At 41.2% G+C, this 24,221-nt stretch overlaps 1 protein-coding gene across 1 annotated transcript in view; it reads right to left on the bottom strand.

The window, feature by feature from the left end:
• The window catches only part of lmbr1 (limb development membrane protein 1), a 31,179-nt gene extending 7,017 nt beyond the window's left edge, over positions 1 to 24,162 (bottom strand). The window contains exons 1-12 of the mRNA XM_041961528.1: positions 23,974 to 24,162; positions 20,515 to 20,587; positions 19,059 to 19,098; positions 17,727 to 17,866; positions 16,617 to 16,720; positions 9,599 to 9,725; positions 9,110 to 9,178; positions 8,891 to 8,955; positions 8,526 to 8,598; positions 4,935 to 5,024; positions 3,778 to 3,854; positions 3,193 to 3,270 (exon numbers count right to left, since the gene is read on the bottom strand). Of these exons, the coding sequence (XP_041817462.1) occupies positions 3,193 to 3,270; positions 3,778 to 3,854; positions 4,935 to 5,024; positions 8,526 to 8,598; positions 8,891 to 8,955; positions 9,110 to 9,178; positions 9,599 to 9,725; positions 16,617 to 16,720; positions 17,727 to 17,866; positions 19,059 to 19,098; positions 20,515 to 20,587; positions 23,974 to 24,036 (999 nt within the window). The 5' untranslated portion in view covers positions 24,037 to 24,162. The remainder of the gene's footprint in view (positions 1 to 3,192; positions 3,271 to 3,777; positions 3,855 to 4,934; positions 5,025 to 8,525; positions 8,599 to 8,890; positions 8,956 to 9,109; positions 9,179 to 9,598; positions 9,726 to 16,616; positions 16,721 to 17,726; positions 17,867 to 19,058; positions 19,099 to 20,514; positions 20,588 to 23,973) is intronic.
• Positions 24,163 to 24,221: the final 59 nt, after the last annotated feature.

The following is a 24,221-nucleotide window of genomic DNA, read 5'->3' as shown; positions in this document are numbered from 1 at the left end:
ACTAACACGCACAACTGTGCCTCCCGTCCTGACCATTTCACCTCAGGTGGTTCCTTCAGTTATGGTACCATTTTTTAAAAACCTAATTTATTTAAACATAGAAAAAGAAGGAAACCAAGAGACATCCTTTATTTAGTTATAACTATTTCACACTACCTCCCCCACCTAACCCTTATCCACTGGCACACCAGATAATTCCCCCGGCTATCACATATCTAACGAGTAGGAGAAAGAAGCAGCCATAAAAACACAGTAAATGTAATATATAGAGGTGCTATTAACGTAAGGTTCTGGAAGTGCTAGGATGTCTGAGTGGGAACCACCACACAGCATCTGTTCTAGACTTACTTTACACTGTTCTTTCAGATGCAGGCTATGGTTTTGACCAACAGACTGACATTATTTGACACACAAAAAAAAACAACGTAAACAGCCCACCTGCATTCACTCAATGTTCCATTTGTGAGCATTTGCACCAACAGTATATTGAAAGCTTTGTCTTAGAAAGACAAACCTGCTACATTGACAGCATGAATGTATTACAGAAACTGGATAGCACGTTCCAAGATGGCGCTCCATCGCTAAGTTTTTTCACAGCCCTTAGAGCATGCGCACTAAAATCTTTTACGCACGTTCGCATGAACAGGATAAAATCATTTACTGAAATGGCTCTTCTAGACTTTCCAAATTGTATTAGATCAAATTGGGATTACACAAAGAGTTATTCTGAGGTGTTTGCACAGGAATAAAATCGTTGTTTCACAGCTGTTCCTTTTCTAGTGACTTTGTGTGGGAAAAGATCTGCCTGAGTGTCCGCTATGCCAGATCTCCTCATAGCCCACCGCTGTTCCTGGGGGCACGGTTGACATCCCGTTTTGTGAGGCAACTAACACCAAGATCATCCGACAGACTGTTATAATTAAAACAGACATCAGTGCACTTGTGTCAGTCAAGAACAACGGAACAGACACCGGCAGGCTTATCTTCTAACATGGGGACACGATTAAAAGACTGCAGAGGGTTTCTATCAAAATCAGTTTCTAGAATTCCTGGTGAGTAATGATAAAGTCTAAATTCATTTAGAATTTTCTGTTGCTCTAAATGTGGAGGTTGGGAGTGTTGTTACAAATACATTAATCTATTCCTTAATACATTTCCTTCTGGATGTTTAATCAGAGGTGGGAGAGACTCCAAAAGCACATTTGGGCATACTGTTTGCTCTGAATCCACCCATATTGTGGCTGTATCTTTAATCATTAAGTAATTAAAGCGATGAGTTGTGCTAGCCATTCTTTTTGGCAATATTAGTTTCATGTATTTAATTCCACTTGCCACTTTCCTCTTGCCATAAAAATGTCAACATTATTTATCCAGTTTTTTAACTGTAGAGCTACTGACAATAATTGGCAAAGAGTGGTATAACAGTAGTCCCCGTGGTGCATTCACTCTCACTGTTAATACCATCTTGTCAAATTGTTCCTTATTTCAGGAATCAGTTTCCATAATTGCTTTTAAATAATAACAGAGTTGTGATGGCAGTGTTGTGATGTCTCAACCAACATGGAATTGATCCGTTTCCTTCTAGTTCCGCTGGGTGCTAACCTTACAGCATCATAGCTATAGATTTTTAAACTAATAAAAATTGATTGTCATGGCCAATATGGATATTTCTCACATTAATGCATGTATGCATGTCAGCGCCCAAAGGTGCTATTATTTAAGTTTGTGTGTTTAGAGAGTGGCGACTTTAGTGAGGTGAAAATTGACGCCAAGTTGCAGCTAATTGTCCATTTTACAAAATACAGTGTCAAGTGTGGTTGCTACCAAAGAGGAGGGCCCGCAGTAACAATTTTATTGGTCCATCTTAGTGCCTGTTCATCAAGCTATAAAACATTGTGTCCTTTGACAGAGGCAGCTCCAGCTCCACACCTCCTCCTCCTTGTTTCTGCAGAATCTCCCCATCTCCATCCACCTGCTTTTTCTCTTCCTCTTTACTTGCTCCTCATCATCGCTCTCCACCTCCATCCTCTGCTCTGTAAAGGCGATTGGGGCACTGCTCAGTATGCTAAGGACTACGGCGGGATGCTTAGTAGGAAAGGAAGACAAACATTGACAAGGCACTTCCATTGTGCTCCCCCCTCCCAACAATCAGCGCATCGGGGCCTCATTTGACTTTCCCACAGTCTGAGTCTCTTTGCTCCGGCTGTACCTCCTCCAGACCTCAGACAAGCCACTCTTTCTACTTTACTTTCTCCTCCGTGCTTTTCTCCTTCCAGACTTTGTACAGGTTAACTGCGGGGGAATTTCTGCACTACAGGGGCAGAGAGTTTGAGAGCTGGAGGGTAAGGTTAACGGGGTGGATAGATGGATATCATATCAGTATCGATTGTTTTGGAGGACGACACCTCCCCCCATCCCTCGCAGTGCTGTGAGATCAGAGGTGTGGCATCCATCCAGCTTAAGAAACGCGTAAACCATTTAGTGGGGCCACACTGTCAGGGAGGACAGCTTCAAGCTGCATGACAAGTGTAATTTGGGGGATTTTCTGGGATGCGTCATGCCAAGGAAAACATCTCTGCTCAATAAAATAATTGGAATGTCGAGGGCAGCTCTGTCAGTTGCCCGCGAGACGCAAAATGAAATGAGGGAGTAATAGGATACATTATGTTGCCCCCTCTCAGACAAGAATGCAACCACAAGCGCACACGCAAGCACGCGCACACATGCACCTCTGTCACTGCAGATGAGATGAGATGAGATAAGGAGAGCTTAAAACACGTTGCACGTTAGGCTGAGATGAGAATCTCTGAGAGCCATTCCGCACTCTGTTAGCCTGCCTCACAGTAAGAGCCCTTCACCTGGCCCTGTCTGCCTTTGCAGGGAGGGAGGAAAAGCAGCTTATTCACACACTGTGGACTTGAGACACGTTCATTGAATCTGCACACTGCTGTGAAATGACTTTCAATGAGCTTCCAAAACAAAACCAGAGGTTCAAGGCTGGGGCCTGATTAACATCTGGCCGGGCCTTTTCTTCCAACGTGCATCTGAGCATGTCCGGTATTTGATTTATGTCTCCGCCAGGAACATGGCAGGTCTGATAGGCAAACTCTTCTGCAGTTTACATTCTGGGCGTGTGCTGGTGTGTGTGTGTGTGTGTGTGTGCGTATGTGTGTGTGTCGATGATAGGCTTACTGTGGATCCCTTGGGCATGGCAGTCTCATCCACGAGAAGGTAGAGGATATTCAATGCCACCATAAGAACTGAGATTGTCTGCAGACAGAGAGGAAGATAGAGATTTGTTTACACATGGTATATTTATAAAAAGATTGATCAAATCCTCAAAGTATCCGGCATCATGATATAATTGAATTGTGGGGGGCCTTGCTGATCCGTAAGTATGGTAAAGCATAATAACCATCTTGTGATTGTAAACTGTTCCAACATTAAGCTTCTCAAAGCCTGAACAATGTGGGGGTTGTTTGATGCACGTGCCATGCCTCTCACATGGCCTTTCTTGCCTTATCCAACAATATCAGACGGCATAAATAGTATTCCCACACTATAATCTGTTGAAAATCACAGTTATTGCAGGTGGCTATTCAGCATTGTCTTAAACAGCAATTAAACAAAAGTAGTTTCCACACCCAGACTCTGTGGGGAAACTGTGAGAGGATGGGGTTTGAGGTGCAGGGTGTTAGTCCCACTGGCCACCAGCCAGGCTGTGTACGCCATGAGTAAACAGTTTGGGCTTAATGATAGGTCAGTCCCAGCACTCACCGTTCCTGTAAGCAGGATCAGCATCACTATGGGATACAACAAGTTCTTCTCCCAACCTGATGCCTTCTTTCTTCTCTCTGAGAGGAAATGACAGTGAGGCAAAATGTGAGGTTTTTAGTCTGAAGAAATATACGTATAAGCAACTCTTTAATAGCAAGATTCAGAGATGAGCTAAACCCCTCCATTACAAACCACTTTCCACCACTGGTTAATTAATACGTTCATCAAAGACAAGCACTGAAACCTCAAGCCCTCTGGCTTTATTTCATGGGTTTTTATAAAGCTTGGTTTGGTAAAACATATCGTGAGTGTGTGTATCAAACATAATCTCACATCTCATCATAACCACCTGCCTCCAGGTAATATACATTTCATAACCTTCAAAAAATTATGCTCTTCCTCTTTAATTAGCCACACTCATCATTGCCTTAATTAGTGGAAACGACAATAAATCCTGGATAAAAAGAAATGCAACAAAATTAATTCTGTGATTTATATTTTGGTCAGAATGTGTGTGTGCATGTGGTGGGCAACTAATGTGGCTCGTTTTTCCATGCCAGCTGAAACATTTCAAGTTTGTATCTTCCATCTTCGTCTTATTTCAACAGCTCATCAGTCATGTTTGTAGACACTGCTGACAGCCTGCAGACCACATGTCACTATGTCGTCTGTTATGGACATTCTCTGTCCCCTTACAATGTGCATCTGACTGCCCTCTAGTCCTTGCCATATTGACTTTCTTTCTGCATTTCCAACCTTGTTAGTCCTCCTTATTCTCAAAGTGCACCCACCCTGCCTGCCCGAGAAGTTTGCCAAGTGCACTTTATATGCACCATCCTTCTAAATTAATGACATCACTAAAAGGCTTGCTACAATATAAAGTTTGCATCTTGTCCAATATCCTAAGTGCCTTTGTGCTCTCCTCCCCCCACCCTGCTCCCCAAAAGGCTCAGGCCTCATTTATAATATCCTAAAATGGATGGAAAATTATCAGGCAGTTCTGGTCCAAGTCCAAATTAAGAAATTAAGGCAGACGGGGAGAAGGCGGCTGCCTGTCAGCAATATGTAAAAAGCTAGCTTCTTGGCATATATTTCCATGGCAATTCAAGGTCTTAAGACAAAATATATCAGCCCTGCCACACAATACGAACACTTACCCAATTTATTCCTCTGATTTCTAATATTGTCCAGTTCTTTGTTGAGCTGGTGAGTAAAGCTCCCTCGAGTATAGGTGTGTGTGGACGATCCTGCGGAAACAGAAACCACTGAAATTAATTAGATTTGATGCATGTTGTCTAGAGCTGCAACTAATGATTATATTTGTTACTGATAAATCTGCAGATACATTTTTTAAAGAAGGATTAGTCATTAAGTCTATGACATGTAAGAAAAAAAAGATGAAAACTGTCATGTATGAGATGACTTCTTTGTTCAATCGATTAAAAAAAAACCAATTCATTTTTTGTCAATCGATAATCAATGTTTTAGCTCTAATTTTGTTTAAACAAGCAACAACTGAAGCCCCATTTTTTTACATGCGATATGTATATCTGCCAGACCACTTAAAAAAAAAAAAATCTTCATTCAGTTGGAAACAGTATTTTCAGACATTTCTCATTCACCAAATGCATCAGATCAGAAAAAATACAAGATGAAGTCCTAATGAAGAGGATGTTAACTTCTCACTGTACTTGTCTTACCTCAGCATATGGTATTTGACTTATCCTTATTAAGAAATCCCATCAAAACAAGCAATCCTTCTCAGAACATAACAATGTGATCTCAAACAAGTAAAAATAATCTCTTGTGTCAGGAGCTGTCTAGCACATGCCACAACTGGTTGAGTGGGCTGGAGAAGACAGCAAGGGATTCTCCAGGAAAACCACAAGGCCAGCTCATTTAAGGCTAATTTATCTATTTTACTCTGTTTTCCTTCCAGCTTCACGCACTAGCTTAGAGGCCCCTTGGAGCCAAAGTGGAAGAGTATCCATTTGCATCCCCTGGGGTGATTGGCAGATCAAGACCAATTAGTTCAGTGTTACACTGTTACTGGCGTGCAATAAAAATACCATCTTTCATCTTTGTTACAGGAGTGAAGGACCAATCACTTTGATCAAACCTTTTTCTTCCCTCTGTTATTACGACACGCCCTGTCTGGATGGGTTTAAGTGGGTAAGAGAGGTGAGATAGACGGGGAGAGAGAGAGAGAGTTATCACTGTTGTCTGTGCCCTCGCAGGTACCTGTCCCGGGATCTAAGCAGGGGAAAGTTTGAACCCTCCGAGCAAATGCAGTCACAACACAACAGGAAGTGTCAGGGACAGTTCAACAGCTTTTTTTCTCCGGAGACGAACTGAAACGCTGCCTCAGGGTAGCCAAATCTGCTCAGCCGTAAGTGAGCTAATCTATCACCTTTGTGCATAACATATCCAAACATGGCCATACCCGTCACCCAGGTAAGATAAATCATTGATCAAATGAATAGTAGGTCCTTAACAGAAAAACAGCAGATCTAACTAAATACAAAGTCTCGACCATCACTTGTTTAGGGCTGTAGAGGAAAATGGTGAGATTTTCAATTGCAGTATCCTCAATGACATCACTCCAAACCGAAGTTAAATATATCCCTCTTCCCCTTCTGCTGGCAGCATCAAGTAAAAGGCTGAGTTACAGCGAGGCAGAGATGCTGAGTGAGGCTTCTGGCAGCCAGGAAGGCCCGGAGTAATTCAACGTATCCTCTCCAACCTTCACCACAGTCGAAAAATTACGTCATCCACACATATGCTAAACACCATGCTGAGACAACAGAGGCACTGGCAAGGTCATTGTGCCGCATAGCATCTGGACAGGCGCTCTGTTGCTCTGCTATCAGCACATCAGGGTCCTGAGAGGGCAGTGTGGACAAGTGTGTATGCCACATTGCCAGTGCTGCAGTATATTTGTGTACTTCGGCTGCCAGATTGTGTTTCTGCAATACCCTCTAAGATAAAAACCTGTTGAAATCACAGTGGTTTATTTGATTGGGTACGATTTGCAGGAATTAAATACAATCCCTTTTTGCCCCTACAGTCTAAATTCTTTGCAAAGTATTACGTGACTCAAAGGCACCACTGTGTATTTCATTTATACTCATTTCTGCTTTACTGGAACAAGCAAATTTGGGCATTTTCTGCTTGAAAAATAACATAAAAACTTCTGTAACCTTAAGGCTCAATATATTCAAAAGCAGTAAAGAGAGAATGCACTTGCACAACATTTTGCAAGGAAATTGTAAAAACAGTTTCTCGTAAGTTAAGTGTTAGAAGCTTATCTGACATTTCACATATCCATCAGCATGCTCATCATACCCCTGACAACGAAAACAGACACACGTCCAATCAGCCAAATTCAGCCAATGCCATCTGATTTGCAAGATTTAAAACATCAACAATGCCATTACAAATGGGCAATTACATGTAAAGGGAGGACAACAAAGGGCCAGATGTGTAAATAAACACTGATGCATCAACTGAAGTGGCTCAACAGTCCACATCTACAAACACAAACTGGGTAAGAGAATAATCTGTTAGAGGAGCTGGATGCAGAGCGGACACAGGTGAAGCAAGAAGACAACATTGCTCGCCTCTGGAGTGTGTCCGCTGAACTGTTCCTGAACCGCCGTCTGCTCAGCGCTCTCTGCAGATCAAAGGAACGCAACTCTAGCCCGAGTGTGAGCATGAACGTTGAGTGTGTGCATGTACATACGTTACGTGCATTACATAAACACCCCCTGTTGCCTCTAATTCCCACCTTTTTAACAGGTAAAAGTGGAGATGTTGACCAGTTTGGGGTTTTTTTTTGGCCTCACAGAGGAGACCTGTAAAGATCAAACACTGTTGGAGATGATAAGGAACAGATTACAATTATTCTATCAGTTACTTCAAAGCAGAGCGACGTGGAATGAGCCTTAAGGAACCATACGCATTGGTGGCAGTCTATGGAGGAGGTCGGCGTAGCATTCAAAAACATGCGTTATCAGGGAGCGATCTCCCTTACCTCCCTGGTTTGAAAGGACGCTCATCCTCTTCATTTACTCGCATCTGTACACTTGGTTGCGTGCTTGAGTTAATATTAAAGTAGGTTTGGGAGTTTGGCCCAAATACTTCCTGCTTTTTGAGATCATTCAATGTCAAAGAAGGAATTTGGGAACACAGGGGCTGGAACGTGAAAAGGAAGTGCAGGCTGTAAAAAAAAAAAAACACTGTCACCATCCTTCAACTCTTAAACTTTTTCGTTGTGCCCAAGTCCAGAGAACAGCACAAGGCTCCTGGTCTCCTTTCAGAAGTCACCAAAAAGTCGCTTAGCCACAAGTTCTTGTAAAAGATTTCATTTCCATCCTATTACCCAGGCTACCATTCTAGGCCTGACATTAAATGAGGCAATCATTTCGCCAGCAGTGACAGAGGCACTGGAGTGTCTTAAATGGATCCTTAAAAACTTCCTAAACATAAAATATGGTCCTTGCCATTGTGGCTGCTTTGCCCTTTAGCAGAAAGTTATGAGAGTAAGACAGAGGTGGGGAAAGGCCAGAGTCGAGTGTGTGTGGATTTTTTTGCCTGTCTGTGGGTATGTGAGTGTGCGTATGCCTGGCTGAATTTTCAATGCTAATTGATTCCAGTGTGGCGCGCTCCATCACACCCAATAGGGCAGTCAACCCCTCCCCTCCCCAGCCCTCCCCTATAATGTGCCAACACGTCTCCCACAGACATACCGTTTAATCTCCTCTGAAGGGCTTCCTCCTGCAAATGGATGCAGTAAATCTGCTCATCCAGGTCCTCCAGGATCTGAAGGGGAGGGAGCAGAGGAGGAAGAGATGAAATGGGTTATAATTAGGCCCAAAGTGGGACTGGAGAGATGGCAGATGGGAGGATGAGTTGGTGATGTATTTGTAGTCCTCTGTCGCTATTGTAAATGGCCGACCGAGAGAGACATCTTTCAGAACGGAGAAGCAAAGTGGCTTCAGATCTGAGTGGAACTATGCAAGTTCAAATCTGTAATCTCTCAGGGAGAACTTCTAGTTTTAAAATTCAACTGACCAAACCATTTACAGGACAACTATAAATAGTGAGTACTTACTGTTGGCTTCACTAATAACTGGCCCATGACAGTGAACATCCTGGACAAGCCCACAGGAGTGCACACTAGATATGAGAAAGAAACCAGTGTGATCAGCTTGATTGTTTGACCACAACAAGGTGCATTAATTCAGCAATAATAAATTGATGCTACTTTACACCACGTCAGCAATGATAATTCCTTTTTTCATTGTGCATGTGAAAAAAATGAATGGCTTACTGAGTAAAAGCAGTCCTCCCATCAGAGATATACAGGAGTAGAGGTATGGCAGGTAAAATTCCCACAGATCTACAGAAATAAGCACATTAATTTAATAAATATATACACATAAAGTAATACTCCAACATTTTGGAAATTACACAAGATATAGTTCCAGCATGCATCTCCTAGTAAACACATTACACAATATTTTTTTTTTAAGTTTCAATTGGTGGAGGGATTAAGATATATTGCGTTAATTTGTTCAACTTTTTAGAGATGCTGGTAGGTGTATTTTTTAACTTTGGAGTCAGCCACGCTAACTGCTTCCCCGAGTCCAGTTTTTATGCTAAGCTAAGCCAATAAAGCCTCATAGTTATTGTACACATGACAGAATATCAATCTTCTCATTTACAAACACAAAAGTGCACTTCCCGAATTGTTGAACTATTCCTTATAAATACAAAAGATTTACAAGCCCAAATGACCCAGAATCCTTTCAACACGTACCGTAAAGTGACTCCATACTGGCTGCATCATTGTCAATGAGCGCTGATGCCACCCACACGATGCCCAGGATGAGCAAAGCCAACAGGAAGAGCATCACAAAGGTCTCTAGAATACGCGCCTTAATGCCCTGACAGGAAAAGTTCACAGGAAAGAAAGAAGTCTAATTAGGGATTGTTAACATGGTTGGAATCAGTATTATAATATGCATAGGAATTTTATACCTACATATATCAAAAAACACATGAATCAAACTGTTCTCATTGCACTGAGCTGGGAGGTGGTATTTCCTACACTTCATGTAAAACAGAAAACAAAATTAATTTTACAAGACATCTCCATCCTGCCCTGCTCATATTAAACACCCTCGTTTCCATTCACAGCACACAAACATGACATAAACGCTCCCACAGATTCCTGTGTAAAACAGCTCTTTTATACACACATATTGTGGTCTTTAAAGTGGGACTAACGGGGGGCTGGTGGTTGCAGAGGTGAAATTAAAAAGAGTAGGGGGGTGGGGGGTGCTGCTGTAAGGAGCATGAAGCCTGGCTGGGTCAGCTACTGTCTGCGATCAAGAGCAGGCCTCCCATCTGGGGCCGATTAGGAGCTCCCTTAGCACCACGGTCGTGTCCCAGGCCGCGCAGACGAGAGGGTTTTGGGGTAATTTGGGTTTTCCGGGTCACAAACTGCTGAGTGGTTAATAAAGTCCTCCTCTACCTGTTCACACAGTTTCCATCCCCCCACCCTGATGGAGAGCCGAGCTGTCTAGCACTGTAAGATAGATAGGCGTTCTCATACACAAGTCAGGTAGGCTACCAGGCATGGGATAACAAGGGCTCTCTGCATTTAGAGCGCTGCTTAAATTGGGTACATATGAGCAATTTGTTACCAGCTAACATAATGGCTTTGCGGTTGCTGTTCAGTATTTGCCAACAGGTACATGAAGGGGGTCTCTCTTTGAAAGTTCCCCCTGTTAATCAAGTCGCTTCCATAGAATGGAAATGGTTTCAATTCTGCAGATTAAATCAGACAAGACTTAGTTTTTTTCCCAACACAGTTCATGATTGTCATCCAAACCACCTGTCCATTAGCATTTGCATTCCAATCTAAGTCACTGCTAAAGCTGTCTTCTCTCCTATGCAACCTACAGCTAACTCATTCCTGAGCTCTTATCGCGTTTACAAGCACTTTTCTTGCATGTATGCATTCATGGTCACAGACATATTTGGCAAAAATGTCGACACGTTATCACGTTATTGACTCATTCAGCCCATACTTTATAAAGCGTTACAGAAATTTAAGCATATTCTTATGTTCCACTCATTTTCAGTGGTGAAAGTCCCCTGTAGCATCCTTTCGCTATCACTGAGCAGTCACTTGTCTCTCGTCTCCTCTTATGCTCATATTCTGGAGAAGCCTCAGTGAATGAGTGCAGAATTTTCTAGCACAACAGGGAGGAAAGTGGGCAGGGTCTGGAGTGCCCCAGTGTGGCCAAGGTAGACACTGCAGCCACTCGACAGGTAATGATAGAAGGGGCAACTGGACCTCATTGAGTCTTTAGTTTGCATGAAACTAACCTTAAAAGATCTTAGTGGTATGCTATGAATAAATATATGACATTAATAGATACGTCACAGTCATAACAAATCGTAAGGGAATCATGTACACATATTTGCTGTTATGACCTTAACCAACAATAAATTCACCACTCACTATGGATCATTACACTAAAAATATAGCCACAAATCTGACATGAACATTCAGTTCTGCTAACTGCCTTATGCTCTTTTGCACATGCTTGCACACACTCTGAGCACACTAGATGGATGCTGCAATCAAGCAACTCACAGCCAAGCTCAAATGGGCAGTGGGGAAAACTCTCAACACCGCCAAAATTAAAAAAAGAGGGAGAAAGGAAGAGAGAAATAAAGAGAACAACAAAGCGAGAGAGAGAGAGAGACACACAGAGAGCGAGAGAGAGAGAGAGTGGTGGAGGAGAGGAGTCAACGTCTGAGCGCATCTCATTCCCCAGAGGTAAGAGAGGTGAGAGAGGAATGCTTTCAGGGACTTCAGCCGCGTCCCACACGCGCTCTCTTAAGGATGCATCAGGACAAGCAGAAGCCAAGCAGGACATGCGTCTGCTCAAGCGCACCAGTCCACCTTAACAAGCTGCCCATGCCATGCTGAAGGTGTATTCCCTTTAGATAGGTCTCTCAATCATTTATAAGACTCAAATCATTACCCATTCAGATCATTTAGGGCAAAGGCAATGCTTGTCACCTCCCTTACTATCATTCCTGCCTCGCTGGAAGAACAATCAACTGTGTCAGACATGATTTGAGTGTGCAAGAGAAAGAGGACACTGAACTGTGGGTGCAAATTAGTTTCACTGAACCATCGACATGCATGACATTGCACACTGAAAGTTACGTCTAGCGTTAACAGTTCTTGCAAGGGCAAAACTAAGTCCTTTGTTCTCTGTCGCAAAGGTAAGGAAGGGCAAATGTGTACAAAAAACATGGTACAAAAATAGGAAAATCCAACTATGCTATCATCATTGATCAGAGACAAAACTGTCAACTGGTGAAGGAAGGGAGGAAAAAAAAAGAAAAAGACCTGTGCCTTGGCATCCAGAGCGCCCGCTGAAAGTTTCTATTCTTGCCATTCTAAATGTGTAACTACCTCTAAATATAGCAGCTCTGAAATATTCAGCATCCCCTGATCCTCACACCGACATCGAGTGAGGGCTGGTTAACTGCAGCTATGCTCGAACAAGACTGGAGAGACTTCCAAGAAATGCGTGTAGTGGCCAGAGAGGAAAGTAACCGCTTCATATGCAGTCCCAAACAAACATGCATGAATTCCCGTACACACACATACAGACACATGCACATGACCAGCCAAGTAAATCAACCTCCAAATCCACCCAATTACACACAACCGCAGAGGGCCTGGAAACAGTTCACAAGCTTTTTTTGCCTAGCTCGTGCTGCAGAAAAACTAAACCACAATCTGCCACTGTCTTTGATGTAGTGGTTCAGCTGACAAATCCAACAGAGAGTTCACCTCTGGAAGCTGAATGCCACTGTGCAATGGTGGACAAGTCTGAGAGAGAGTGAGAGATGATACTTGGGAAGGTGCAGGGCTGTGCTGGATGTCGGGGGGGGGGGGTGTGAGGGTGAAAGAAATCAGACAAAGGAAGAGAGTTAGGTGGTGCAGGAGCTTCCTAGTTGCCGCCATCAATCCTTAGCAGGTCAGCAGGCGGTGGCAGAGATCATCCCGCAGACCATCCTTCTGCTCACTGTCAGGGGCGTGTGGAACAAGGGCCAAGAGTGTAATAAGTGGGGAGGGGGCAGGGTCCTTTTTTTTTGCTCCCTAGCAAAAGGACTGCCCTCTTTGCTAAAGACATGCCAGATGCCCAGGGACCTTATTAGTGTATCCTTCAACCAGTCGGCTGCAGCGCAATGACCGTGTCAAAGACAGAAAGCAGAGGAGAGGGACACTCCCCTGTAAAGCTGCACAATGAACTTCTAAAGACTCTCAATAAGACTTCTTAATAAATGACACAAGAGCATGGAAAATAATCAGCATCACATCGTATTGTTCAAACCGCGGAGAGAGGCGGGGTGGTTGGCAAGGAAAAGAAAACACTGCGAAAGTTCAATATCTGGGTTTTTAGGAAGTGTATTAAAACTCATGTTTCCCTGCTGGTTTCATGACTTATTCACCAAAAGAGTCAGAAAACAGAAGAATTTAAATGAAGGAAGCAGCTTCAGTACTTTCTGATGTTTGCCAAGTTTTATTTGACATCCTACAGTGACGACAGCTTGTTCTGATTACAGAAAGGTGTCAGACTGATGAGTCTTCAAAGAAGAAATGACTGTATCCTGGGTTTAACGTCAAGCAAGAGGTTAGGACCAAGTGCACCTAGTAGCCTATCAACATAATACTCTGCCCTTCTTAAAGCTACGCAAATAAGTTGCAGTAGTTCAGCTTACATGTATGATAGATGATATCCTGCTTTAAAATGAGAAAACTGCTAAAAATCTGGTACAGAAATCAGTTGAGCTTCAGAACTTATCACTTAGTTTAGACAAACTGAGTCACGAGAGGAAGGGAAAAAAATCCTGACCAACTCGCTTGTTCTTTTTTAAATTCCCAGCTCGAACTAATATGTTGCCATGGTAACGAACATTGTAACAGGCAGCTTTAGGGAGACATTGTGACCTTAAAGGAAGGTATGTAAACACCACTTTATATTCTCCGGCTGGCCCTGCCTGAAAGAAGGCCTGGGAAAAATGTCTGCATGTGCAGGAGATTTGAAATAAATATCCAAGCCCCCATTGTGGAGCTCCAACAAAGAGGAGTATCTTAGTAACACCACGCGGGTTTGCTCGGCGAGACGTTTTCTCCCCCCCCCCCCCCTCCGCTCCTCTCCCTCCACAATAAACACACTTCTCATCATTGGCGGGTTAGGGCTTAGGATGAGATTGATGAGGAGTTTCTTTAACTACCAGATGAAACCTGTTGGCCCTTTGCTGGGTCAGTCAGGGGGTCAGACTCGTTCCAACTCGTTTCAGGATCAAACACATTTCAATACTGTGGGTAAGACCAAAAGACTGTTCACTGCAACGCATACTTAACACAATTATACATAATTTCTTGATGCAAAAACGAACATCTAAAAAAACCCTAAAATATTAAAACTTAGTGGAAATTCTGCATACTTTTAAATATACTAAATTTACATTAATTGTTAGTAACTCAGACTGTGGCCCTGAATGCATATTTTTAGCATCTGAGCGTTAGTGCTATGAAAATAAGATTAGACTACACTAGAAATAGACCAGGAAGTTGTAATTGTCAAAACTTTTTTTGCTTTTTGTTTCTCTAATTGTTTTTGAGTAAATATAGCTTCAAGATATCATACTCTTCATGTGTAATTGTTAAGCCAACTTGATATAAATAGACGTCTGAACAAAGGCTGGTGCTGATGTCTTCACAGTCTTTGTCAGAACGCGCTGATCATCTCAATAAGGATGATGAGGATGGCTCCCATCATTATAATGCCATCTACTGGTGGTGTGGAGACAACCATCAGAGATAAGTCAAAGAAAAGCTATATTTAGCTTGTAAAGCCTCAAAAACTGACATTTTTATCTTTCCCAATACACTAAAAACATCCAAACAATACATAGTACTTCATTTCAGAGTACTACTTTATATGCACAAATACACTATAGTATACAGACTTCTAAAACATGATCAGAACCAAACAACCTAAACTACACAACAACCTTTAGTAGCCTCGGTGATGTAGCTCTTATGCAAAGATTTGAGAACACAGCAGTAAAAGTGGGAGACATTTTACAGCAGCAAGTAAAAGCTAGATCATAACATCTGACATCAAGACCCTAAGTCGCTCTGATTCATCCACAATTTGGACAATTTGTTAAACTATTAATCACTCAGGTGACAGAGCCTCTGAAGAGCTGAACAGTTAACATTAAAAAAAAACATCCACATTTCCATCTTTATTCTGGTGGCGTCTTTTAGTACATCGTCAAACGTAAACACAGCCACATGAAAAGGCTGACTTACAACGTTAGTAGTGAAATTCATCATTCACTTCATTTCCGCAGTCAAAAGGACCTCGCAGTGCCATAACATTAGCCCAGGAGGTTAAAATACCACATAAAACCTTATGACATTGTGGTCTAATGCTGTTATTGGGGAAAGGGATAATATCACATTATAAAAACTCAGATCCGTGTTTTACATTCCTTTTGCTGTTGGTCGCATGATTAACTCTGCAGGCAGCTCACTTGGTTTTTTTGAGGTTGTTTTTTTTTTTTTTTAATAGGTGAAACAGGAGCGTCGCCTCCACCCCTTCCATAGCATACACACAATATAGACCTGGACGTGCAGCTCAACACTGAACAGTGCTTCCTCTAAGCAAATTTATAGAAGATCAGTAGCAAGAAACAGTCTCGCTGAAATGAAAAAGAACAAAAAGGAGGAACGTGAAAGAGGCCCTCATCCTGCTTCCTACACATCAGGGCCTGCCCTTTACCGTAGAAATCCAACCGAAACAAATTAGTGGGCTGAGGAAGAAAAGAACTGGCTATACACTACAGTACAGACTAATTTTTATGTGCTTTTGCCAGGAGGGACATAAACCAGAGAGGTTTCAAACTGTGACACAGGATAGAGGTGTATTAAAAGTAAATCTTTCCCCCTCTATTTTGCGAGGCTCTATTGTGCTGTCATGTTGCTGCGACTTTATGGACTTTTGGAACACGAGCCCCCAGCCTCTTTTTTTTGGGGGGTAATCAATTAAACGAGGAAGTTCGCTGAGCCTTACAACTCGATTATTAGCCTGTCCTTTTGAAGTTTTATTTTAGGGGGCTGGGTAGGGGGTGACAAGGAATCAGGCTTTAAATCAGTGGGGCCGATGCAGCAGTGTTGAAGCGTTTGCAGCCTATGGCCTTATTGGAAGGGTTTGTCAGGATGTGGCGCTGGGCAAAGTCCAGAGTCAGACTTTCATGGTTAATGAGCTTTCCGCGGTGGCAGTTACAGTCAGTGGCGTGAGTCACGGAGAGGGCAAGGACTAGGCACCTGCTGCTGCTTTGGCTATTAAGAGGGAACCCCTTGCATGGATAGCAATGTATACAATACATCAACACAAAAGAGACAAATATACAGGGTTCCACATTTCAGTTTTTAAATGCTGTAGTTAGTATAGCTTTCACCTGGGACTCATGACTAATAAATCACTTAAGTATCAGTATAATAAAAACAAATGTGAATTTCCTGACTTTTGATAATTATTCTCAGGATTTTTGAAGTTTGTTCCAGATTTTGAACGCCCAGCAAAGTGTCAAACTAATTTTTCCAATTCTAATACAATCATCTTTTTTGATGATAGTTGGGATCCTTGTGTAACAAACAAAGAAAACAAACAAAAATGAAAATGATGCATATAAATTCGACACAACAAACATTTCAGGCCATGTACCTTTTTCGATCCCGCAAATCCCTCAGACTCCAAGAAAAAATAAGCAAAGGGCATCAGGACAAAGAGGCAGAGGTTGGAGAACAGTGACACCAGGTTCCACAGACCTGCAGAAACCAAACATATGAGTGTGCACAAACTATGTGTTATAAATCAATAAGAGAATTGGACATTTTTTCAGGCTTAGTCAGGTTCCACAAACAGGTTTCTCCAGAATTTTGAGTGCTTTCACCCAAGTATTAGTTGTGAGGCGAGTTGCCAACACAGGGTTTTATCTGGCCAGTGCCTTACTGTCGTGTCTTTGTCATGGACTCTAATGCCCCCTGGTGGCTGTTGCAGGACCCAACAACCTGACAAACAGACTTGCCGCTTAACATTGACTGCGGAGTGACTTCATGCCTGGCATAAAGGTGGAAATTGACCTGATATGTGGTGATACTGCAGATGAAACAGAAAATACTTTTTTTTTATATACGTCAAATGGCTTGATTGTTAATCAAGGAAAAGGAACTGGCGTATTCCATCTATCTGCAGCCGCCACTCGTGGTTACACATTTCTACACAATAAAGATCAACACAAACCTACAGTCAAATAATACTCCTCAAACATAATGACAACATTTTCAACAGTACACTACAGTTTTGAGGTAGAATAGTTTGTCCGCAGAGACACAAATTTGGCCCAAAAGCGTCTCAATGAAGCACTAAACATTGTTGTGAGCAACGTTTCTTTTTTTTTCAAGTTTGAGCATTAACAGTAGAGACAACAACAAAGAGAGGATCATACTGGAAAACTCAATAGATGGTGTCAGTTCTTAAAAATAAGACAAAAAAATGCTGCATTTAACCAAGAGTTAAACAAGATGACAAACTTTAAAGTTTAAAGTGTCTGCAGTTTGCACACCCCAGTCTATTAATACATTCTTTTCATCCAGTTTGCGCTTTAAGTAGCAGTTTTTAAGTAAAACCGAAAGCTCCAATTTGCACAGCATGTTAACCAACACATCTCATTCCAAACATGTTAGAAGATATTTACTTTCTTTGAACGAGCAGACAGAGAGAGAAGAACAGATAATTAAACAATAACACACATGATCTGTGGGATCTACTGACCGTGAATGAGGGAGCCATTGAGCCACTGAATGTAATAGTTTTTGGGGAAGGAGAGGAGGATCTCGTTACTAATGATTGAGAAAGGCAGTAGGAAGACGGCACCACCTGACACGGCCAGGGTGAAGGTGCACAAGTATAATCTGCAAATGGAATCAAACACACACACACACACACACACACACACACACACACACACACACACACACACACACACACACACACACACACAGACACACAGACAAAAACACAGACACACACAAGTGTTAGGACTAGTCTAGATAAAAACGAACGCATGCAGAACACAAAAAGGTAATAACACATTTCTTTTTAAAGTCAGATTATATGTTACATGCAGCTATTTGGTTACTGGAAGATTAATTTTGGATTACATGCTATATTATAAGCGCCATTTGGTTTATATTGTGACAAGAATTAATGAGTAAAAGCAAGTGAGCAATTCACTTATTTAGAGAAAGTGACCACTTCTCAGTCTATGCTCTCTATCATCCTTCTGCTCCTTTAATCCAACCCTGTCCCAGTCCTAGAACAAAAGACAGGGCCCGGCTGTGTTTCTGCAGCCTGCAATTTGTAGAGATTCAGAGGCTGTGGGTCTCCAGATTGGGCCCAGGGGAGTGACCATATGCTCAGTGGTCCTCAATAGGCCAGCACAAAGTCCCCACTTCACCATATCACAAAAGGATCTCATTAACTGAAATGCTTTCCATTATTTATACTGGACCCTTAGGTACCGTTTTGCTTAGCTGGACTTAAACATGCAGGATGCATGTGGCTACAGCAGGCACCCCGGAGTGTGATGTGTACTGTAATTCTAAACTCAGGGATACATGAGACTTGCCACCACAGTTCTAGCTAATGACACGATCACTGATACATTCAGAGTGGTGGTCAGTAAATTAGTGCAATGCTTTTTTTAAATTTAGGTAATTAGTTATTAGTAATAGGGCTGCTACTAATGGCTACCGTCATTATCGATTACTTTGAAGATTATTTTCTAGTTTAATACAATATTGTTGTGGTCTAAGGAATGGGAGAAAATCATGAAAGCACTCAAACCCAAGAAACATTAAAATAGCTGCAGAATAATTTTCTGTGGATCAACTAATCGGTTACCCATTTTAGCCGTATTGTATTTAATCTTTTATTTCCAGAAATACGTCCATTCTAATTTTAAAAAGTGTAGATTACTAGTTCCTGATTAACTAATCAAGAACTAGTCACCCTTAAAAGTTACTTTACTCAACATTGCTTGTCACAATTTCTAAAAGAAATTGTTCAAAAGAAGAAGAATTAACTGAAGTCAGCGTTACTCACGATATTCTATTGACAACAGCATCTTCATCCTCATGGTCATCTATAAAGGAAACCATATCACTCCAGTCACAAGTTGGTCAGAGTGTGACCTTTTGAGCCGCATACGGTCAACATTTCATACACCACATGTTTCTCCAAACAGTGCTTAAAAGAACACACCCTGGGCTTTTTTAATTCAGGACATACTGATGTTGAAGCCAAGTCAAATATTTTCCCACCCATATCAACTGATACCAACATGAATTACTGTAGGAGTGTTAGTGCATAACAGAAGCAAAACAGCTTCAGTATGTGAGACATTCCTATCTTGGGGGAACTTACTATTTATTTTCATGCATCCATAACTGTTCTAAAAACAGTGTAAACCCTGCTACTTTGATTCCACTGCTAATTTGCCAGTTATATGATGTGAATTATTCCGTAAAGAACATCATAAAAAAATTTCACAACATTGTGAAACTGGCATTATTTCATGTCAGAAATAAAAATAATATGATACCTGTACCAATCATGTTTTTGTACAGCAGATAGATAAGTCCATCTCAGATTCTAATTCTTAAAACAAACAAAACATGTATTTGAGAGTAAAACATAAAATAGAAATTAGAACATGGTCTAATAATCAAAATATGTAAGATAGTAAATAGTATGCAAGTAATGCCACTTTATATTTCTCAATTCCTTTTCATTGTACAGAAAAATAATAGGCTAGCAAACTACTAGGTGTGAGGAAAAGAGCAGCCTAGATTTCTACTGTACAGAAGGGATTTCTGGTGCAAAGTGGTCTACTTTCAAAATGAGACAAGGGAAGCCTAGGTGACCTGGACATACTAAATTTGTCCTGGAAAAATGGGATACAGTTCATAATGTCTGCCTGTGCCTTTCATCTCTGTGTTCTCCTTTAAAACTCGGTCAGATTTTTACATCTTCAGTCATGTCTGCCTGCTGTGGCTCAAATGCTGTGTCAGAGATGTTATAGAAGAACTAAACACATCCTTCTGTTTAAAGCAGCATGAAATTCAGACTTCACTGTTTGAATATCATTCGGCAGGGCAGGCTATGCCACTAACCTGTCCCTGTTACTGGCACAATATTATGTGACCAATTGTATTCGTTTTGCCACAGCCCTAAAAGCAATTTAAGGTGGATACAGTTTCCACTGACTGATGCTCTGCCACAGATTGCTCTACAGGGTGTGGTCTCTCAAGCATACACCTAAAACCTTCCTGGTCATGACTTCCTTTCAGTCTAAACACAATCTGAACACAATGGAGAGCTCTGTCTTTGAGCAAACACAACAAAGCACGTCAGACAGACTAACTTCTGCAATGTTTGCTGTGAAAATGGGTCCATCATGGACACAGTGCTGCGGAAGTGTTACAGACGCTTTAAAACAACTCCCATGCTGATTTCTGTTCTCACGGAGTGAGAGTTCATATTTTACAGAAACACTTACCACTTTTCCTCTTGTATCTTGTTATGATGCAGTAGGACACAATGTAGAGGACTGCAAACAGGAGGAAGCAAATCTGAAATGACAACACAAGATTCTTAGTCAAGGATTTACTATGACAGTAGATGAATCAGAACATTACAGTTACAGCGAGCAGTTATCGACAGTACACCCATCAGATTTCAAATTTACATTAACCACTTCCTGTTACTCTATTTCCTGTACTACAGACTATGGGATTAAACTTTACTTTACATTTGGGATTGGGATTTTATAATCCCAATCCCAAATGTAGTTATATTATATTTTAAAGGCTGAAAGACTTCAGAGTAGCCTCAGTAATTACTCATTACAAACAGTCTAATATATATTTTTTTAAGTTGTACATTTAATGAATTTTCTGGAGAGAGAGACAGGAAAGGCAGGGGACAGAGAGGGGATGGCATGCACATTGGAGAGGGTCTAACCACTGAACTTTTTCCCCCCATTCTTGCTCATAAAAGTTACCTGAACAATCACCTGATTAGCAAAATCATTGAAATAATCATAAACAAATAATCCACTAATTGTTTCAGTCTTTACAATGAACTGTATAGTGGATTATCTGAGTGTTTGAATGTCTAGTCCAGGCAGTGTTCAGAATATAGAGTCCACACAGTCTTGCACAGTGGAATCTGTCAATTTCCTCCCACGTACTAGCATGGTGGAATATAATATCAATCACTTAGTATTTGTGCAGTATGCAAATGTATTTGTTTACTTTGCAAAAATAACTGTGCATTTGGTTTTGGCCTATTAAAGTGTGTAGAATGAGGAAATAAAATAATTTCCACCCCACTATTACACAAATCATTAGGTACTAAACAGCATAGTTCAGCATGACCCAGTTATTTGCTTGTAAGTAAGCAATGCATCACTATTTTCCAATGTCTGACAATACTAATTAGGCCAATGCTAAATGCAAAGTGGTCCAGAAATTACCAATGCATGGAATTTACAAGGTAACCGCGACCTCAAAACAAGCTGGATGGTCTTACAGAAAGATCACATTCCAAATTCCCCCTTCTACTGTGACAGTGGCCGGGACGTAACTAATGTTAGAAGCTCCCACTTCAGCACTTTGCACCCTGTCACCATTGCACAACTCATCATGGCCTAGACGGGATTATGAGATGACTCAGCCAGACACCAGGCAGACTGTGCACATTTCAGACAGACAAACTGATATATTAAAAAAATTCCAAGCCCCCGCAGTCAGACTGGGGGGTACATGGTGTTATATGACAGCTGTAGCAAAAACTGTTTTTCTTATCAACTGTAGTCCCCTTCCAAATGAAAGACAGCTGATATATTTACTGCAAAAATTCTGTGGTGACAGCAACTAAAGCAAAACCATGTTCACAAAGTGGAAAACCCAGAATAACACAGAACCAAGTGCACAGACCTGATAATCTGGCACAGACCCTAAGATACAACAGTGTGGGAAAAGATAACGACAAGTTACAAGCAGACCGGTTAACCTCACTGCCACTAGCAAAGTTGTCACAGTTTTTCCTCAAAATATATGGTGTAACGCTGTAAGCAATGGAAAAGGAGCAGGTAATAACAAATTAAGCTTCTCACAAGCAGTGTGCAAGCATCCCCAGCCACATTAAGAAAAGTATTTAACACCTTTATGACATATGAACTCAAGCTGCAGGTAAGAGACAGTAATTACAATTTTTCTGCCAGAGGATCCTGCCATTCCTGCAAGTAGATCAGCTGATCAATATGTTTGAATGCACTGCATTGATGTCATTATTGGTGAAAGCCTGTTGAAAGTACACATTATATTGTCCTAATGGTAATACATATTTCCAACAAAAAAGTAATTGTTCAAGTTGGGATGTTGGACAATAAAAACATAACCATTTATTCAACACAGTGCATCTCTGTTTACAAAAGCACATTAAAGCCTGATAATGAAGTTAGAGCCTTACTTGGTGGTGATAGTGGAAAATGTTATTACTGACCAAACCGCATGTACACAAGTGACACATTATCCTGTGTGTGATTGCTCAGGGTAACATGATTTTCTGTGCATTCTTCAATAATTATTTACAGTACTGGGCAATTACAGAGGAAACAGTTTCCCACACTTACGGTCTACTAAGAGCGTACTATCTTGTCACCGAGTCATGTTTATGAAGTTGAAACTTAGCCCAGAGTAACCTTGGCTGCAAAATAAGCATGCTCAACAATAAATATCACTTGACGCCTGCAGATATCCACCCATAAACAGACTCTCCATAGACTTTAAAGTTAAATGATATATTACATCATCATGCAAAGGGATCTTAGATGCAGAATGTTTGATATTGGATACTGAGAAGACACTGAGGACAAAATGCAAAAGCAAAAGCTGAGACATTCAGTTTGCCTGCTGGTGAGACATTTGATAGTTTCTATATTTTAGAAGTGTCTATCAGGGATAATCAAGAAGACCAACTCCAGACAAAGTGTCCCCTCTTGAACTTTCTCAAGAAACCAGGCTAGATATCAAGGCACTTTAAAAACAATGAGATTCAGGCAAAGGATGATCATCAGCAACATCAATTTTCACAGCATCAACAATCGTCAGTTATGTTTTTTAATGTGCCATGCTCTTCCAAGGGGCCAATCCACAATGACTTACTGTATAAGACACCAAAAGTACCGTTGCAGTTGGGAAACAAGACAAGAAATTAAGTTCTTACATATAATATCACACTGCTAACAAAGAACTTTGACTCCTGTCACAAGATCTACAAATAATGTCAAAAACATAAACACATAGACATAAACCTAAAACTCAAGTTTTATAATCATCCAAGCAGAAAAACCCAGAAGAAATTAAGGACACTTTACGAAAAAGCATAAACCTTAAATGACGAATAATCGCGAATAATACAATGCAACATGTTTTGGAAGATATAAGAAAAAGAAAACACAAAAATAAAGATTTCATCTCGCTAATTCAGAGACACTGAAATAATGAGGTGTACCACTCCTAATTTAAGAGGAGAACTGTATTAGTAAGGGTTAGGACATTTTGTCCATGGCCCAGTTAAAGATCTTTCAAGTGAACCGCAGTCATATTTAATGCAAATCTGTTCCAATATCATGAATCAATACCCTAGCTAAGTCATACTGCTGTAATCAACAAACGTTAGTTGTTGTTAGCTAACGTCAACATACGTTAACTTTAATTAGCGCGTTCACTCATTGTTTTAAAATTAATCAAGGTCTGACCAATAACCTAACAGGGCATGAAATAAGACATTTTTGAGTGCTCATTAAACTGTACTGTCGTTATGCACCTTAGTAAATTCTGCCTTGTCAAACTGACAGATGAAGCTAACGTTAGCTACCGTTAGCGTCGCTGTGCAGTAGAGGACGTTGTTAGCCTGCTAGCCCTGACTAGCCGCTCCGTACGTTACTTACGATGTACTCTCGAACTTGGCTGTGGAAATTCTGCTCTCTGATAGTAACATCGTCTTCTTCCATTCTTCATATTGCAAATACAAAAAAACTACAGACTCACTACATGCTAGCTCGTACAACTGGCAACAACGGGATCAACTCTAGCGACTTTCCTCCTCTGCAAATATAGCTCACTCTGGTTAAAAGACAGTTTACATCGAAGGAAAAGCGCTCTATGCTGAAAAAAAAAAAAAAAAAAAAAAAACGCC

This window comes from Chelmon rostratus, chromosome 20, assembly GCF_017976325.1.
Source record: "Chelmon rostratus isolate fCheRos1 chromosome 20, fCheRos1.pri, whole genome shotgun sequence".
NCBI classification, from domain to species: domain Eukaryota; kingdom Metazoa; phylum Chordata; class Actinopteri; order Chaetodontiformes; family Chaetodontidae; genus Chelmon; species Chelmon rostratus.
Note: the sequence above shows the minus strand (reverse complement) of the source record. Positions and strands in the feature narration are given on the sequence as shown.